Here is a 19,286-nt window from a genome sequence, read left to right as displayed (position 1 = left end):
ATGTGTTTTCATCTTAGAAACTGTTTAATCTGTGGTGCTGTGCATTCTGTAGAAAAATTAAATTGTTCTAAATAAAACTGAGTCCTGCAACAGCAGCCTGACTGCTACTCTGCGTGGATTCTGGTATTCACCTGGAATATGTGGTCAGGTCATCAGGACTGCACTGAAAAGTCCAGAACTGGGAATAGCGGTTGGCTAACATCTCTGCAGACACCCTTGGCTGTTCTTGTTAGACGCAAGCGGGGATCAGTCGGTCATTCTCCTGCTTTGGCAGGGCAACGTGATGATTTTGAAGTGTGCAAGCCTCTATCTTGCGGATTAGCCTCTGGGATATCGTTTCAGCACTTTCATAGTCTGGCTTCTCGACGAGATGTTCTCGAGATGGCTGGAAAAACAGCTTCAGTTGTACTTGACCAGTAACTGCAGCTGCTTCGTGGGGCCTTGAAAATGGGAGTCTCAGGGTTACAGTTTTCAAATGGCAATGTAAAGGAAAATTCAAAGTGTCCTTGAAAGAATATTTTGGTGGGCAAGTTGTAGTGTTTTCACAAAACATTAGATATTTTCCCTTGCTATGTCCAAGTTGCGATTAAAATGCTTTATGGGGTTTCTAATGTCTCGGGTTAAAGTGTGGCAGTCTCTCCCATGCTGGACTGGTATACTTGATTTCGTCCTTGTTTTCTGTTAATGTGAGTATACTACTGTGGATGGTACTGCTTACTGCTCCTGAAGCTGTTTTTATTTATGTTTCTCTGTTAGGATTATGGAGTGAAGGAAGATGAACTCCAGAGTATTCTCAACTACCTTCTTACAATGCATGAGGTAATAAAAATAAATTACAACTAAATTGTTATAAATCAGTGTAGTGGGAAAGCAATCTTACTGGTTCCAGTATATCTTACTCAAACAGCATACTAAGAATTAACATTCTTCCAGTTTGAGAAGCATTTCAACATTTCTTCTCTCCATTAGAGCTTAAATAAAACTTTTAAAGTCTTATTAGTGAAGTGTATGACTTAATCTCTGAAATGGTTAAAAAACAATCTCAATTTATGTTTAAGTAATCTTTTTTCCTAGTTTAGCTCTTCTTGTCCATAATTACAAGTGAATAGTATTACCTGAATTTGCACTTTTCTATATATAATTCCTATTGGGAAATTAAACTGCCTCCTTTCCAGTATGTCTGCAGTTTTTCAATGAAATCCTTCACACACCAGCCTGTCTACAGATCTCTGACCACTAGATGGCACTCTTACCATCGTTTTTAACCGTATACAGATCACTTTATTGGCAATCTACAATTTCTTGCATTAGGAATTTGTCTTGCTCTCCATGAGACACAGGCACAGTCAGGGAGAGAAGCTTGGGGTCAGAGCGCAGGGTCAGGCATTGTACTGCACCCCTGGAGCAGTTGGGGTTTACGGACTTGCTCAGGGGCCCAATGGAGTAGGATTCCTCTGTCGGCCACGGGATTTGAACCGGCAACCTTCCAGCCACAGGCGCAGATCCTTAGCCACAGAGCCACCACTCTGCCCTCCTGTCACTACAATTCAAAAACCCTTTGTCGTCTAATTGTAGAATAAACTTGATTAATCATTAGGAAAATCAAAGAATCAGTGCATTTTGGTATGCACTGATTCTAGAAAAGAAAAGACACAATGATTTCAAGTAAGTATTTTATAGAACCAATCAGCTTGTCATTGAATTAGTTTGCACAATTGTCTGTTTCCTTGCTCTGCAATTGATGTAGGGTTTTTAATGTATAGTTTTTAATCATATTCACACTTTGTTTAATAAAAATATGCAATTAGATATAATTCAATTAGAAAAACAACAGTTATGTGTATTGTTTTCATGTGGTTGATGACGGGGATGGCCCTGGACTCGTGTTTTCACGTTTAACGGCGGTCATTCTTAATTCTTTATTTTGTTCTGAAGCAGCCTCTTCTTAAACAAATGTTTAATTATTTATCAATTTGTAGTAATTAGATATTAACTAAAATAGGTATACAGAGGAAGAAGTATGCTTATAGTAATTAGTCTTTGGTTGTGTGAGGTTAAGAGTGTACTAATCATCCATCCATCCATCCATTTTCTAACTGCTTTAACCAAAACAGGGTCGGGGAGGAAGCCAGAGCCTATCCTGGCAAGCAACAGGCACAAGGCAGGGTACACCCTGGGCAGGACAACAGTCCATCACAGGGCACACACAGACACACACACCGGGCCCGGTTTTACAGAAGCCAGTTAACCTGCCAGTTTGTCTTTGGACTGTTGAAACAGGAGCATCCAGAGGAAACACACGTGAACAGTGAAAGAACATGCTAACTCCATGCTTATAGCACCCCTGGTCTAAAATTGAACCCAGGGCCCCGGCACTGCGAGGCAGCAATGCCTACCACTGCGCCACTGTGCCGCCCTTCTACTAATCAATCAAGTTTAATTACCAATGCGATGTACTTTCTGTGCATCAGATGCTATTCATTTATGTCCTTGATGCTTGAATAACAACATTACGCCTGTTTATCCAAGAGTTGGTGTGCCTCTATGCAACGTTATGATGGAATTGTAAAGGAAGTGCTAATTGAACACATATTAGCAGAGTGTTTATCAGGACAGTAATAATGCTAATGGGTTTCTTTTGGGTTTGTTTTGCAGGATGACAATTTAATGGATGTGCTGCAGCTGTTGGTTGCCTTGATGGCAGAGCATCCTGGCTCCATGGTCCCTGCCTTTGATCAGCGCAATGGAATACGGTGAGGTTCCTGAACCCAGGCCCTGTTATGTCACAGCGTCGTGTAATGAATGCGCCTGGCTTGATATTAAAACACTGATATCAGCTGTGTAAAACTGACTCTTCCAAGACCATAAAAGTGGTTCATTTTCATCAGCTGCACAGACCAGGCCTGCTTAATCTGGGAAGTATTTGAATTAGGCTTCCTTCATGATTTATTTACTGTTTTGTAACAAATCTAATATTCTAAGCCTCATTATCTTTGTTTTGTTGCCAAGGAGTTAGAATTACACATTTTACTCCAAATCCAACAATCTTGGTTTTGTCTTCTGTCCTAACCTTGGTATGAAGATTATGTTAATAGTATAAAGTAACATTTTTCGAATGACCTGCCACTGCTCCTGCTGTACTTCAGGAATTTCCTCTCTGATGTAATTTGCATCTATCAAAGGAAGTCAAAGATGGTGCTTGAAAATTGTGAAACATTTTTCCTATATTAATATTTGCATCAAAATGAAGGCTTTGCAGAGAGCAAAAGTGTAATAAAGGTGAGCAAATTTTCAGGACAGTGTTGTTAAAGGCTAGTGTGTCTCAGAGGACTGTAGAACATCGTGATGAATTTAATGTTTCATAATTTATGTAAGACAATGAAGTAACATTTAACTGTATCTATTGAGTGTAACACAAAATATTCTCACTTTCTATTCAGGCTTAAAAAACACAGGTATTCTACCATAAATGTCAAAATGTTCTTTGTTATAGGATTTGTATCATTAAAAAAAACATTAACAAGAAGAAAATCAGCTTACTTATGGTATCTTTTCGTATTACTTTTCACCTTTTGTAATTTTTCTGTGCTGCATCTAAATTTATTTTTGTTTCCTACCCTGTAGAGTCATTTATAAACTGGTTGCATCCAAAAGTGAAGGAATTCGAGTACAGGCTTTGAAAGTCACGGGCTACTTTCTAAAGCATTTGGGTCCTAAGTGAGTATTCATTCTTGTTTATTTTTTAGGATTCCTTTTTAGCACTTTGGTAAAATTGACCAATAGCGAAATGCTTCATATCAGTGTTTTTAGATTTTAAATAATTAATCTCAATTAATTAATAAGGTATTTTTCTTCTTTCTACTTTTCAGCATGTAGTTATTCTAATCTTCTTCCATAATAAGACGTTTCACATTCCGTTTTCAGAACTGTGTCAGCATAGGATATGTTTGGCTAATGCTGCCAATAATTAAAACTATGTAACTAAAGCAGCGGGAATAACTTGCCTTCATATTACTAAACCAGCATACATTTGCAGCTCTGTTTCTTTAGTACTGCACATGTAATTCAGTCAAGCTGTGCTCTCAATGATGTTAAAAAAAATCATTTTGTATGTCGAACGACCGCTCTGAACAGTTCGAGAAATCAAAGTTTGTCTATTAGGTTTTACGCATGGTTGTTAACTCCTGTCCTGGTTAAATTATACTTATTATAATTAAAATATATTATAATTAATTAAAATTAAATTATGTATATATATTATAACAAGTAATTTATAATTAAATTATACTGTCTTCTGACCCACCTCTGTAATTTTCTCACTTCTCCACCTGGCACAGACAAGTAGCACGTGCCACCCAGGTGGGTGGTGCTGGTGCACTTCATGTGTACAGTGCTTCTAGATCCTTGGAGATAAAAAAAAACTTTATAAATGCAGTTAATTATCAATCATATATTTAAGCTACAGACCTAGGAGACAGCATTTGTTAGATTAAGCTTCCTTAACAAGAGCACAAAGTCATTTACTGTTCCATAAATGTGGAAAAAGCAATTATATCACTTAATAAAGCATCCATATAGACAGAGGTTGACTGCTTTGCTTCTTGAAAGCTGTTCTACTTTAATAACAAATAACCCACTTTATACCCTGTATTAATTTGCTGTGCAGTCCAGGACCTGGTTGAAATAATCTTTTTCAGTTCTTTTTGATCTTCAAGCTTTGATCAATATTTCTCAAGTGGCAGAGCCTGAAGAAGCAAACACTTTCTGATGGTACTTGTAAAGCTAGATATTAACAGTGAAGCATATCTGCTAAGAGCAGCACATATGATTTTATTTTTTGGGGGTGAAAGTTATTGGACTATATTAAAACAGCTTCTGAAAAGGGGTGAACGAACAGGATACTTTCTCTGTGGGTCACTTTTAAACTTGTGTTTGAAGACGGGAGGTTCTTTTAAGTCTTTTTTTGAGAAGCCTCTTAACTGGTAAAAAATCCTTACATTTACAGTAAGTTAGTTGGTTATAGAAAACACTGAAATTAGTACAGAGATGACATAAATATGAAAACCAAGGTGTTACAAAAAATACAGAACCTGTTAGGTTATTGTTTTTTGGTTTTTAGTGACTTTAATCCCTCTTTACATCACGCTGCTTGCATTGAGTAGGTTAGAATGAAAATTACTGAACCTCGTTATTTTTGTCATTGGAGGAGAAAGGCAGAAATTATGCTGGGACACGGTCTATTTTCACTCCTCTCAGAACGTCTGATGCTCCAAACAAACTTATTCACCATGACTACGTACAATGTTCTCTTTGAGGTAATGCAGTTCCATTCTTTGCTTACTTTGTCCTTTTTCTTGGTTTGTTTGATGTTTAGCCAGATTGTGCAGAATTAATCTTTCCATTTGCTTTTTTGTTACACCGGTCTGAGGTGGTCAACGTTTCTAGTGTATGAAGATATTTCTGTTATCTTACCTTGTATGGTACTGGAATTGTCGTAGCCCCGGTGAAAAAATGAAAAATTGAGATTTTTTTTTTAGAATTTTTTGTATTACCAGTATTATGTCAAGTTGACATAAACCAGTCAACAAGATATAGATGTCTCCAGTGTACAGAAGAATTGTTTTAATATCAGGGGAATTATATGTCCTTATATGATACCTTATAAGATCTGTGGGCATCTGGAATTATATAACGTGTCCAGTGAAGACCGCCTTCGTGGCTCTGGCTGAAGTAAGCCATAAGACCAAGAGAAAAGTTACTAGAGGGGGCCATTATAACACTCTAGTCTATTTGATCCAAGGATCTCATCCAGCCATACTGTGCATCAAGAAATATGTAATGCTGTATTTTCTTTTTAATTTTCTCCTAATTCTTCTTAAATGTTAAAACATTTTTCTAGATTTTTTTCAAAATACATTTAAAGCCTGTTCTTCCTTTTATTATTCTTATAATGAAGTGTGTCAGCGTAAATAATTTATACAGTACATTTCCTGCACAGCTTTTTAAAAAATGAGTCTGAATTTCTGACCACGAAATTTCACGCTGTGAATGAGTTACCCTTTCACCCTGAGACTTGCTGAGTGAGGAAAATGTTTTTTTAATTTTCTTACTTGTAACATACAGTAGTGAAGTCTACTCTATCTACAGTGTAGTTCTTAATTCACAAATTCCTTTGATCGTTGTCTCATGCTTGGTCTTAGTGCACTATTTAACCCTACGTTAAAATATAAACTTATATAATCTTTATATAATTATATAATATATATAATATATAATCTTATTTATGAAGATTAAATGAAGATTTAATGTCTCGCATAACAGCATTGCATTGTGATTTATTTTTTGTGATTTCATTCTTATTTTTCCTTGCAGATCCTCACAGAGCAGATCTGTACACAGGTCATGCACAAACAGCATCCGGACCCGGACTCTTCAATAAAGATCCTGAACCCACGTGAGTTTCCCTCTGCACTTGTACTGTACGATGGTGAATGTGTGAAGCGTAACAGCTTAACCCAAGTGGTGGGTCAGTTCCTCTCAACCTGCAGCTTTCTGAACAAAAACAAACTGATATAAGAGCCATAGGAAAATTTAGATCAAACTTAAGAGGAGGTTGTAGGAGGGAAGGTTTAGTAGTTTTGTATGCCCTTAAGGAAGGTGAGAGTATATAACAATTCAAAATTATTTTTTTCGGAATGACCAATATTCTGTTCTAGACATTAACATCATGCAGTGTACACCCAAGTCAACACATGCAGGGGAAACAGATAACTATGCAAACAAAAGAGGCCTTGGGGAAATAAAGGAAGGACCAAATTTTAAAGGCCAGGTATATTCTTCCCAGAACTCAGCTTAATGCATTTTTCAGCCACAGATCAAATGCCACCATATCAAAGAAATCCGTAAAGAGACATGTAGTTGGGAGAACATAAAAAATATTTTTTTGCAAATGAACAAGAGGCCTTAAAACTCAAACGGTATTATATAGTAAACGGAGGATGTTTCTGAAATGATAATTTTGTTCCGTCTCTGGCTTTGTGTTTCCTAGAGTCTGAAGAACAGCAGGTTTTGAAATGTATTCACAGGCCTGTCTTTATCTTATCCTCACCAAAGTGTTAAGGGGTAGGTTAGACTAAAAATTGGAGACCACAAACTACATCATATGCTTTGTAGATAATAAGGATTGACAGGGGAAAAGATACTAATACATTCCCAACGTTTTGTGGTAGAATGGACAGAGATTGTTACTGTACAGTTACTAATATTAGGGCAGTATTTAAGAAACATGCAACAAAGGGCCTTCAAAAAATTCTCTGTTGCATTTTCTTTTTTGAGAAGGTTTTTTCTCAGATACTTTACTGATTTGTATCTCTTTGTATGATGTAAACTCTTCTTCGTGTATTTCAGAAAGATTTAAAGGTGTCCCTATATTTTAACTTCCAAAGAAAACATTCATGATGAGTTTTTCGCATGACTTAACAAATTATTAAGAAATGTTATGAAAAATGCTAAGAGCCCTTTGCTTTAATTCCCGTCTTGGGTTTCATTTAGTTTTGTTTTATTAGCTAAGGAAATGAAATGGAAAGCTTAGATCCTCTGCTTAAAAGTAGCAGTGACTTTTTTAATATTTAACACAGCATGAGCAAAGGCTATTATTTACCATGTGCACTGGGGTCACATAATTATGAGCACGTTTCGTAATGAGCAAGAAGTGCTGTGCTCATTTAATTTATGATATTGTAGAACCATCTCATATAGAGGTTCTTTTGTTTAATGGGACTTGTGCTGAATCATACATCAAGCTTTCCACTCTCTTTAGTTTTACTACCTACTTGCTTATTTTTTTGGTTTGGATGAAAATTGAGGTCTGATATTTTATGTCAGTAATGATATTGTATTATTCCACCCAAAACTAGAGGAAAGCATTCTAAACAATATCCAGCCAATACCCTTTTGAGTCTGTATTTTAGGAGCATTGTCCCTTATTGAGATTTAATGTTTGAGAGATTTGTGGGCTATGGAAAATGTGTTTTTGGAATGAGCTTTTAATGTTGAACTGTGTCCCATTCTCTTTTCTTCTGTGCTTTAAACCTCTTGATTTAATCTGTACTGAAGCCTCAAAATGTCTCTGATTGTACTCTTCAGCAATGTAAGACTGATTAAAAAAAAAATCCAAAGGAAATATAGTTTCACTTAAATTACCTTTGAAGAATTTATACCAAATGCACAATGAAAAAAAAAGTCTAAATACATGCAAAGGTAATTTTCTACTAGCAAGGTTCAGTGACTCATAATTTGAATGACTAAAGCATTGAAACAACAAAAATGTACCAGTTACTGCTTGGATTTGGGCTTTTTCAAAGAAATGAAACTCAACCCTCTTCTCAGGCAAATAGATGCTGACATTGTCTAAATAATGGATCAAAACACGCCATCTCTTTGGTTTAAAGTAACTGAATATTCCAGGAAGTTGAGATTGGGTACTTAAATTGAAACAATACCAAATTTACAATAAACATCTTTATTTTCAATTTCAAACCCAGGTGTTTTACAATGATTCTTAGTTTTTTGTGTGTGTAGGAATTCACTGATGCAGAGAATCTCATCATCTCATAAAAAATGTAAAGTGTAAGGAATTTATATTCATTTTGTCAAATGTCATTTTTACACTTATATTGTATTATTGAAAGTTATTTTAATTAATATATTTTTGGTTAACATAATTATTTGAATAGCTTCTTTTACTTTATCAGCAGTGTGTAATGTAACTATAAATATGGTAAATAAATCTGAAAATTGTATAAAGAATATTTTAAATCTTAATATCCAGAAATGACTATAATGAAACAAATTGTAAAATATTGGATGTCTACATACCTTAAAAATAGTTACTTGGGTAAGATGTATAAAGTATAAGAACGGCTTAGTCAATATAGGATGAAATAACGAGGCACACCACGACAGAGTTAAGGCTCTTTTTTATGCCTTAAACATGACAATTACATAGTGGTTGATATAAACCCTTTAATATAATATTACAAAAATTACATTCTTAAGACAACTTTAAACAAGTTATAAATGTTAAATTCAAGTCCTTTGCTTTTACTGATTGAAGCAAATGCATTACAGAGTGTTGTAATCTCTAGTCAAGGCTGGGCTCTATTACATAGCTGCTTCAAAAACTATGTTCATGCACAACAACAAGCACTAATAGCACAGTACTGATCTGTAAACGGATGGCGTGCAATGAACTAGTCGTTTGAGGAAGAGGGGGTGTTTCATCTCTGAAATGAGAGGCACATATTTACATTTAGAAATTGCTTAAAATTTGCCCTCTAGTATTCTTTTTTAAAAATATGACCAAACATGACTAAACCATTTTGGGCTTTTGATGAGAAAAGTTATTTAAATATTATAAGAAATATATAATCCCTTTAATACCTCATGATGTAGTGGAGTGTTTATAAAAGGAAATTGGTATGTTAGCAAAGAAGTTTGATTTTAAAACAGCCGTGCTTGAGACATGACCAGCATCTGAGAAAGACAAGATCATTTCTTTAATCTGTCTAGCCACTGGTTTGCCTGGACTCTGGCCATTCTCAAGATCTCATAGTACTCCGGTATCTGATCCAGAAACTTTGGGAGTGTTCCTTAGAAACTTAGGAAGATAAGCCACAGTAGGAACAGTTATGTTAGATGTACTGTTAATTCAGAAAGCATTGGGATATTGTAGACGTGGACTGGGAAACCTCATCAAGTCTGCTGGCAGATTCTTTTCAAAGCCAGCTATCAGTAATCACTTGCTAAAACAAGGACCGTGACTGGCAACAAACTGGTTGATGTTATCCCTTGATAGCTTGAGCATCAGCTCGGAGGCTTGAGCTTTCACTGCTACTTGGGTCACAGAGTATTCCAGCTTTGTTTGTCACACATGGGATTGTTTTCAACAGAGGCAGTATAATATCTAAAGCATAAAATAGCATTATTTTAATTCCTTACTTATATGCAGCAACTGTTGGTTCAAGTACCTAATGAGAAAAGAGGTCTTGCAATCTGTGAGCCCGACCTGATTTTCATCTAGATGAAGGAATAACTATGAATTTAGTTTGGTTAATCACCTGATCTCTGATGTTTTCCTCCAGGAGAAGTGGTGCAGTGTGGCTGTAGCCAGTGAGCTCTTCTATCTTTCAGGCATTCATGCGTCACCTTGTCGGCAAACCGAAAAGTACACATTTCTTACAAGGAATGTGATGCTATGCTTGTACTTTAGGGAGTGTTGAAGAGTGCAAAAAGAAAGCATGAAATCTAACAGTTTCATAGGCACATGACAACCTCACATAAAATAGGTTATTTGGCTAACCTTGCATAAATTATTATATGTAGGGGAAAATGTTGCATTTGTAAGTTCTTTCATAAAACATGTGTGTGTGTGTGTATATATATGTAATTGTCACCTAACAGTACAATGGGTCAATAAAGATCTTTACATGTATGCACACATATACAAAGAGGAAGTATGTACCCACTGTGCAAGATATACTCTTGAATCCATTGACCTCGAAGGCAGCAGCTCATTTTACGTTTATTTAATGGGTTGGAAAATAATAAAAGTTGTCCTCCACTTGTTTCAGAGATCCTGAAGGTAATAGCTGCATTGCTGAAGAATTCCCCCCAGTGTGCAGAGAGCATGGATGTGCGCAGAGTCTTCTTATCCGACATGATCAAAATTTTCAATAACAGCCGAGACAACAGGCGGTAAGGGTTCATCGAGGCGTAGGGTACTAAAACTGTATTTTTCCTGCCCAGGCAAATTTAGAATCAAGACAGCGACAGGAAATGGGTCCTGTTGGTCTCTTATTTGTTAAAAGAGGGTGTCATACTGCCAGTCTTCTTTGTGTGGTGTGTAATTCTCAGTTTTCAACAGCAGAAAGACATAGGTGTGTTGATGGGTTTGTGCTCACTGTGTCCGTCAGGAGCTTGCTGCAGTGCTCCGTGTGGCAGGAGTGGATGCTCTCCCTCTGTTACATCAATCCCCAGAACTCGGAAGAGCAGAAGATAACCGAAATGGTCTACGCCATCTTCCGGATCCTCCTCTACCACGCCATCAAGTACGAGTGGGGAGGCTGGCGTGTCTGGGTGGATACACTATCCATCACTCACTCCAAGGTAGAAACACATCACTTCCTTTTCTTTTCTTTTTTCATTTTTTCTTGGAAAGGTCTTGTTGATTAAAATCTATAGGCCACGATAAGAAATTAACCTTTTCTTTCAAGGTAAAAAAGAAAAGGTTTCCATAGAGGAGAATCAACTATACTGTATAAAATAAATTTCACTTTATTTCATTAGAGTTAGACACTTTTCTTTGTCATGCAACATGTTTTTCAAGGATTTGCCTAGGACAAAATCTGTGCTTTGGTGTGTTGAATTAGTATTTTGAACATGTTTAAACTAGGTACGTTCTTCAAGGAAAGTTAGGTTGGTGGATGCCACTTTTTACTGGCATTGTTAATTTTAAAAACGGCATTTTCGTTGAGCTTTTGGGATATTTTCTTGAATGTATAGTTTCCTTTTAGTGAAGTAATGTTGCCTCTGGACCACCAGGTGGCAGAGCTGTTCTGCTTGGCGAGTGTGTTCGAGGTATGACTGTCTCTGACAGCTCTGTTCTATGTGATCAAGGCTCAGGTCTCCAGGCCTCTGTTAATCTAATTTAAATATGAATCCTACTAGTCAGATAAAACTGACTACGTGCATTGTTTTTATCTGTAGGTTTAACGTCACTTTCTTCTATTTTTTTGTGGTATATGAATGCCAAACAAGTTCAAAAAGTAATCTACACCCCATTTGGTAAAAATGACCGTTTCAAATTTAGTGTTATTGTATTTACTTAAAAAAATAGATCTGCAGCTACCATATTTCATTTTCCTTTTAAAATGCTGTTCTGATTAATGCTTTTTTCAGATGATGGCTAATGTGTACTTGCTCATTTTTGGGTCTCTGATCACAAGTCTGAGTAAATCATGTAGAGTACAAAATGAATTACAAAAATAACTGGATATTCTTTTAATGTACATTTTTATAAATATACAAAGGCTACTTTATGTTCATATTTGCAGCATTTTATGTTATTTAAAGCAAAAATTGAACTAGTTAGATTATAAAAATCATTCACTGCTTTTCAAGATGGTTTTGAATTTGGATTCAATGAAAATGTAAGGCTCAGAAATATCATCTGCATTTTTGTGTGAATAATTTAGGAATTTATTTTTTTAGACTGATTTTTGTTTTAGTTTTAAAATAATGCAGCAGCCTTTTCTTTTTGAACTGAGACAGGGTGGAAAATAGTTTAACCAACTGAAGGAACGCAACCAACACTCTAGTAAGTGTACAGGAATTGATCACGCTTTTCAACCCCAGACAGGCTGTAATTGCTTTTTTCCTATAATTGTACAAGATTAATGCTTTTTCTGCTTTGCGCTGTTTACAATACGCCGGTACTAATCTAAAAACACTGTTCTCCGACAAGGAACCAGACTTGCAGAATTCGATAGGCTTGCCAGTGCTACACATCAAGATACATGCATCTGCTATAAAAAAGCAGAAGAAACTCAATTGCAATTTTATTGTCCAGTTTGATAGATTTCCTGCCACCTTTCTGGTAGCCAGGCTGTTTGTCACTGTAATCCACTCCTCCCACAGCTGGAGGTCCGTGCGACTGCTTTCTGTTCAGACCTGAGAGAGTTGTACCTTTCCATTTCGTCTTTCTGCAGAGGCCTTTTAAAACTGCAATTTACTCTTCAGTTTTTCTTCTAAAATATTTGGTTTCTGTGTGTTTAAGCAGTTTACTAATTATATATGTGAAAAAAATACAGTAGCACAAGAGAGAGAATTTGTACCTTTTTTGTTTCACGTAGCTATGGGTTTTGAATTTCATTTAGAAAACCCATGAAGAATGCATTTGAAATGTAGGGGAATGTTTTCAATAAAATACCATCAGTACCATTTACCTCTGGAAAGAAACAATGTGGTGTAACTTCTGTAATGCCATTATCCATTTTCTTTACTAAAAACTACCTAGAGAATAATTTTGGCAGTTATCACTATTTGCTTCAGTACAGGTATGTAAAAAGTGAAAAGCAAAACATTTCACTTCTCTAAGCAAAATTTAGAAAAATACGTTTAATAAATATTGATAGTGTCGTACAAAAAAGCTACTATCTTAATTTAAGGTGCTTATAATATAGAAAATATTTTACCTGGAATTATTTTAGGTTGTATTTTGGAGCTTTCCATTCTTATAAAGCTTGCACAGTTCTGTAGAGCTTTTTGAGGAGATTGCTTACTTAATTCAGAAATTCTTATAGTCTCTTGCTGTTCCATTTGACATAGCCTCCTGGACTTCACATTTTTGTCATCCAGTAGATCTAAGGTCAGCCTTGTATGAGCACTCTCATTACTTTCTGAAGTGCTCAGACTTGGCCGAGTTCTTAGCGGTGCCTTCTGTTTTAGCTACTGGCCCACATTTTGTGCAAGCAGATGTTTCTGCTTGTGGGCCTGCTGACACAACAGCCCCTACCTTCTGCCAGTCCAGTGGAATCTGTTCCTGAGGTGTTCTTGTTTGTGTGTTCGATGAGCTGTTCCCACAGATACAGGGATGACAGTTTTTGGCAAAACTGTTAGTTTTGGAGACATGCTGCAGATTTTTTTTGCTAGTGCACATTTCAGTGCATTTCAGTAGGCTTGTCCTGAAGAATTTACTGTATATGTTTTCTGAAAAACCTTTTAATTATATTATCTGCAGTTCCGGGTTTGTGCGCCGTGCAGCGTTTGTAAAATGAGTGTAACATTAAACAACATAAATATGGTTGCTAATAATTATAGTATACATTAACAATGGCCTATTCTAAAGTCTTAGCTTCCAGAAATATCAAAGTATAGACAGCAAAGGTGTTTGAGTTACCAAGGTTGCTCTATCCATCTTCAGCTGGAAAATCTATAGTTCTTACTGCCTTTACAGTTTAGCAATCTTAACAATCTACAAGTTAATATCTCAAACTGTTTTGTGTTTTACTGTCCTTTTCCATTTATGGAACAAGCAAAACTTTATTATTGCTTCAGGCATACTCTCTGAGCATTAAAATCATCCTGCACTGCTACCAAACAGACCGCAGATATACAGATGTACTTTTCAAAAGGTGACACCATTTTCTACCGGCATTGTTAGTCTCTCCACTACGTATAACACAACATTGTGTTCCAGAGTGATTCATCAAGATGAATATGGTATTCTGATAAAGGCACAATGAACCAGCTTGTTCTAGATAGTACATACTCATGCTTTGTTTTGAAAAAAATAAGAGATGAAGAGAATCCACTGAGGCTTGTGCTTCAATATTCTATTCCACCTCACCTGCGTTAAGATGCCTTCATAAACATGAGTACTGCTGAACAGCAGATTTGTTTCTGGTCCACACTTTTTTCTTTTCCTGCAGCAACTTGTTTTGTCATATTTGTAGAGAGGAAACTAGTTGTCTTTCATGGATTTTGTTATTGGTGTAATAATAATGAGATATCCTTTATTTAGCCGGCTCAATTAATTGAGAAGAAATTCTCATTTTCAGTAATGGCCTGGTTAAGAGGAGACTTATTTGTAGACTACAGAGGCAAACATAATTTAGCAGCGGAAAATGAAGCGACAGCAAAGAAAAATATTAAATATTTTAAAAAATAAAAAAAACATGAAGAGCCAAATAAATTAATCGTAAGTGCTTTATCCTGTTTTTTAATAAATTAATTTAATTGAATGTAGCCTTAACTATTGGTGTAGGATATTCCACTCACTGGCTACTGCAAACTGAAAGGTATTTGATTGGAGTTGGAAATTAGGTTATGTGGTCATAGATTATAAACTGAGGTACAAGAAAATAAGTTTGATATAAAATCTGATATTCACAGCTAGTTTGGGTCGGTAAATAGAAAAAACCCCAATAATAAACAGGATGATCTAGAATATGATGACTTGGCCTGTTGATTGAACATAGACTAGAAGCACCTGGAATACCAGTGGTCTCAAATATTTCCTTTTACTGTAGATGAGTCTGGGTAGATGTTAGCATCTTGATCATTGCTGGGTAAAAAAATCCAGATACATGTATGTGCCCGACAGACTACATTGATTTTTGGAGAAATTGCAATTTAGCTAATCCAATTAGAGTGAGCTTGAGTTCTTATTTCCCCTTTGTTTTGTGGTTTTACTGTATCTATTGATCTAAAATGGGATCTAGTCCTTTCCAGCCCTACAGCACGTCTACAGCTTCGAAACTGATCTACACTGAAGAGCACATAGCCATCACTGCCTACAGCACGAAACTGGAAGGAGAACAGTTATTTCTCTTTCCTGGGGTTGTGCACAGAGACATGTTTACATAACCCAGTTGGTAATTTCCTCTGTGAATTGATCATAGCTCAAATGTGTTCCGAGTCTTTACAAATTGATGATTCAAAGCTGACTTATAAGAAGTATTAGATTGTGGCTTCCCAGGACCATGGCTGTCCGTACCTGGGCACTGACCAGTGCCTTTAGGAAGGTAGATATCGCTGTCATTAGTAACAAGAAATCATGTATGTATGAAACAGGTATTCTCTTTCTATTTAACTGTAGGTGGATTATATTGATTCATTCCTAATGTACGAGGAATTAGATGTGAAGCATGCAGTGTAGTCTTATTCGTATTATTCATTTAGCTGACGTACAGTGGTATGACCAAGCTTAGAATTCAACATAATTGCATTATGTTAAATGGTAAAACATGTTTTTGTAAAGTAAAAAATGTATTTTTAATCATTACCTCATTTTTTCATCTGATTTTTTCCATAATGTAAATTAGCCTCAGATTTTAGCTGATTTTGTTGGCCACCCAGTACTGAACATACGTTGCAGCACTAACTGGTATTTTAAACTGCCAAACTTGGTTACTCAGAGTTGCACTTTTTTCCTACAATAAAGTCACTTGATCTTTAAGGAGATCATTTTTAAGGGTTAGATTAACATCATCCACGCAGGTACTGGATACTTTTGTGAAATCGTATTTTCCAAACTAATTATATCAACTTTGTGATATATGCTAAGAATGCCTTCCACTAATTGGTAAATGTTGAATGTCAAATTAAGCTGAAATTAATGGCATAGCAAGTGTTGTGGTTGTTAGCTTGAAGAAAAAAAGAGTCTTTAACTAGTGGTGCATTTAGAAGCTTTCTGCACTGAGCAAACAGCTATAGATTAGCAATCAAATGATTTAGAAGATTAATGACTCGCCTTGTAGCAAGCTAATTTAGAACAATATCTGCTAATTAATTGCAAATTATCAGGTTTTCTGTTACAAATGCAAATGCCTTTAGGAAAAATGGTAAACTACACATAGGTAAATTCTTACCCTGGTTTGACTTTCTGTCTTCAGGCCCTCTTTGATTAATGTACCACTAATAAATGAAAAGTGCAAAACCGGTCTTAGTAGATGGACACCACTTCTAGAATTTGGCAAAAACAAGAAAATCCATTGTTATGCCACCCTTTAACAAGTGATCCAAAACATGCTATTTCCAAGTTAAATGCAACAACTCTGATCATATTGTTTTACTGTAACCCATGATTCATGCCAGCTAAGGTTTTACAAAGTTTTAAACAACATTGGCATACGGTATGTTTTAGCTTTCTAGAGAACACTTTATAAAAATAGCAAGGTTCTGAATCAGAACACACACTTGCATTATGCATCGTTTAGTGCAAACAGAAAGCTAAGCATAGATTTTAATATCAAATCCTCAAAGTAGATATTTCACATGGCAAATAATAGAAAATGTTGATCTACTTATGTCATGAATAATATAAAAAAATAAATTTACTGTCACTTTAATAAAAGGAGCATTTTAAGAAACACAAGTTGGATTTTGGAAAAGAAGCAATGCTAACAGCTGTGCCATGATTCTTAAAGTCAATTTAAAAACCATTGGAGTCCAAGGTAAAGACGCATACTGTATGAATCACGAATTAGTAAATAAAATCTGCATGTCATCTTAAGGGACACAAGCTTTAAGTAAACAGATTTTAGGCCTGTTTCTTTTCCTGTTCTTGATAAACAGATTCAGAAAAGATTCTCATTGTGTTGGAAAACAAAAATTGCACATACAAAAATAGGAGGGATGTCAAATAGAAATAGTGGGATTACTTAATAAAACTATGGAGTGGGCAGACACATGACAAGTAGAATTAGTGCAAATTCTGATCCTTATAGGATCATACACTATATATATCATATTGGTGTTTTGGAGTTGCAGGAATCTACACTGGGTATTTACATAGATTTTTTTATATCCCCATCAAGATAACATAATAAGATACTTTAAATGCAGGTAAGTTGTGTATAAGCATTACAATGTACTATTAAAACCTCACTTAGAATATTTGCTCTTCATGTAATGGAAAGGGTGTTAGAGATCAACACCAGAGCAACAGGTTTGATTCCTAGTCTTTGGGGATTGTTGTACTGTTATACATAGACAGTCTCTACAGTCTAGAACAAAAGAGATTTTATTCAAGTATGCGAGATCCTAAGATGTATAGATAGGATTTAACTTGCGGGCCTATTTATCCGTCGGTAGTGAAACAAGGACACAAGTTTACTATTGGGAATTAATTTAGGATGGGGAGTAGAAAACACGTCTTTATATGAATTGTGGATATCTGACTTACCAGCCTGGTAGTCAAGGCTCAAGCTCTGGGCTCTTGTCAGAAATGGCTGGATGAAGTATGTTTTACAAGCAAGGTGGGCCAAAAGGGCTTCCCTTCCCTTTCTTATATTAAAACAATTAGCTATTTTAACCTACAGGAGAGCATTCTTAATACTGACTTACAGTATCTCTTATAAGCTAAAAAAAACTACAAAAAAAACTGGTGAATGACCACAGTCAAATAGATAACCATGATACAATTGCAGATGTCTTTAGTGCAACATCTTATTTTTCAGGTTACTTTTGAGCATCACAAAGAGAACCTGGCGCGGATGTTCAGGGAGTACCAAAGACAGGGGGAGGAAGATGGAGGACAGGGCCCCATTAGAACCGTCTCCGGGGCCAGCAGTGAAGCAGACGTCCTGATCAGCGGTGAAGAAAGGAGCATTCTGAATATTCCTGAAGACTCTGGGCAGCAGAATCTGGAGGAAATGGCTCCCTCTACTGTGATTGATCTTAGAATTGAAGATAGAGAGGGTGCTGATGCTTCTCTTCAACCTTGTGCTACTGAAGAAACGGGCAAAACTGAAGTGCCCATCATTGGGGAAGAGGCACAGGATGGCAAGGAGGCAGTCAGTCAACCCCCTAACGAAGCTCCTTTGGACCAAGGGCCCAAGATCTCTTCCGTGGAATTCAAATGTCCTGCGGAAGTCACACTCAAAGACCAATTAGAAACAAAAGCTGAAGACGGTAATGAAACTATTGCTGAAGATGTTTCCAGGGATGAAGCTAAAGCTGAAAGACAGCATGAAAACAAGGACGGACCCTTAGCCGAAGACACTACATGCAGTGAACCTGCAGATGCTGAGAGAAATGAAGTTGCAGCAAGAGACGCAGCCAAAGATGAAGCCCACTCAGTTGAAGCATTTGTAGAGCAAATTTCTTCCAAGGCCTCTGCAAGACTGGAAGCCAAATTTGCAGAATCTGGTGGCTCAATCCGCACTAAAAAAGAATTTACTGAGGGGTTATCTGTAAGTGACCAAAATAAGCCCAGTGATGAAAGCCTAGAAGACTCTCCCACACCTTTGTCAGCTGCAAAAACAGGGGAGGACAAAGAAGAAGTTAAGAAGGAGGCAAAAGCAGATGTAGGCAATGAAGAGGAGCCTCAACCCGAGGAGGAGAAGAAGGCAGATGGAGATCTGACAGAGGAGGAGCCTGTTTCAGAAGCAGCAGGAACTATGGTTTTGGAGAACCTGGAGAGATCACAGTCAGGAGGTGCTCCGTCTGATGAGACATCCAGTGGTGAAGCAGCAGAAACCAGCAGAGATGCCTATAAAGAGAGTGCTGAGAGCTCCAGCAACAGCACAACCAAGACCAAAGAGATTAAGATTGCTAGGCTGGATGTTTCCAGTGTGGCATCTGACACAGAAAGGCTGACGCTGAAAGAGCAACCATCACTGGTAACTTCCATCATCTTAATGCATAGGCTTGTAGTTTTTGTTCTTTAAATCATCTCATATATCACGTCTTATTTAACATTAAGATAAATGACATATGAGAAT

At 36.5% G+C, this 19,286-nt stretch overlaps 1 protein-coding gene across 1 annotated transcript in view; it reads left to right on the top strand.

Annotated features, from left to right (window-relative positions):
• The window catches only part of lrba (LPS-responsive vesicle trafficking, beach and anchor containing), a 283,565-nt gene that overhangs the window by 55,764 nt on the left and 208,515 nt on the right, over positions 1-19,286 (top strand). Inside the window, exons 15-22 of the mRNA XM_088633176.1 lie at positions 757-819; positions 2,656-2,753; positions 3,625-3,717; positions 5,207-5,315; positions 6,373-6,454; positions 10,632-10,755; positions 10,974-11,166; positions 18,021-19,184. Coding sequence (XP_088489302.1) covers positions 757-819; positions 2,656-2,753; positions 3,625-3,717; positions 5,207-5,315; positions 6,373-6,454; positions 10,632-10,755; positions 10,974-11,166; positions 18,021-19,184 — 1,926 coding nt within the window. The remainder of the gene's footprint in view (positions 1-756; positions 820-2,655; positions 2,754-3,624; positions 3,718-5,206; positions 5,316-6,372; positions 6,455-10,631; positions 10,756-10,973; positions 11,167-18,020; positions 19,185-19,286) is intronic.

Source organism: Lepisosteus platostomus, chromosome 1 (genome assembly GCF_059453375.1).
Source record: "Lepisosteus platostomus isolate fLepPlt1 chromosome 1, fLepPlt1.hap1, whole genome shotgun sequence".
In the NCBI taxonomy this organism is placed as follows: Eukaryota; Metazoa; Chordata; class Actinopteri; order Semionotiformes; family Lepisosteidae; genus Lepisosteus; species Lepisosteus platostomus.
Note: the sequence above shows the minus strand (reverse complement) of the source record. Positions and strands in the feature narration are given on the sequence as shown.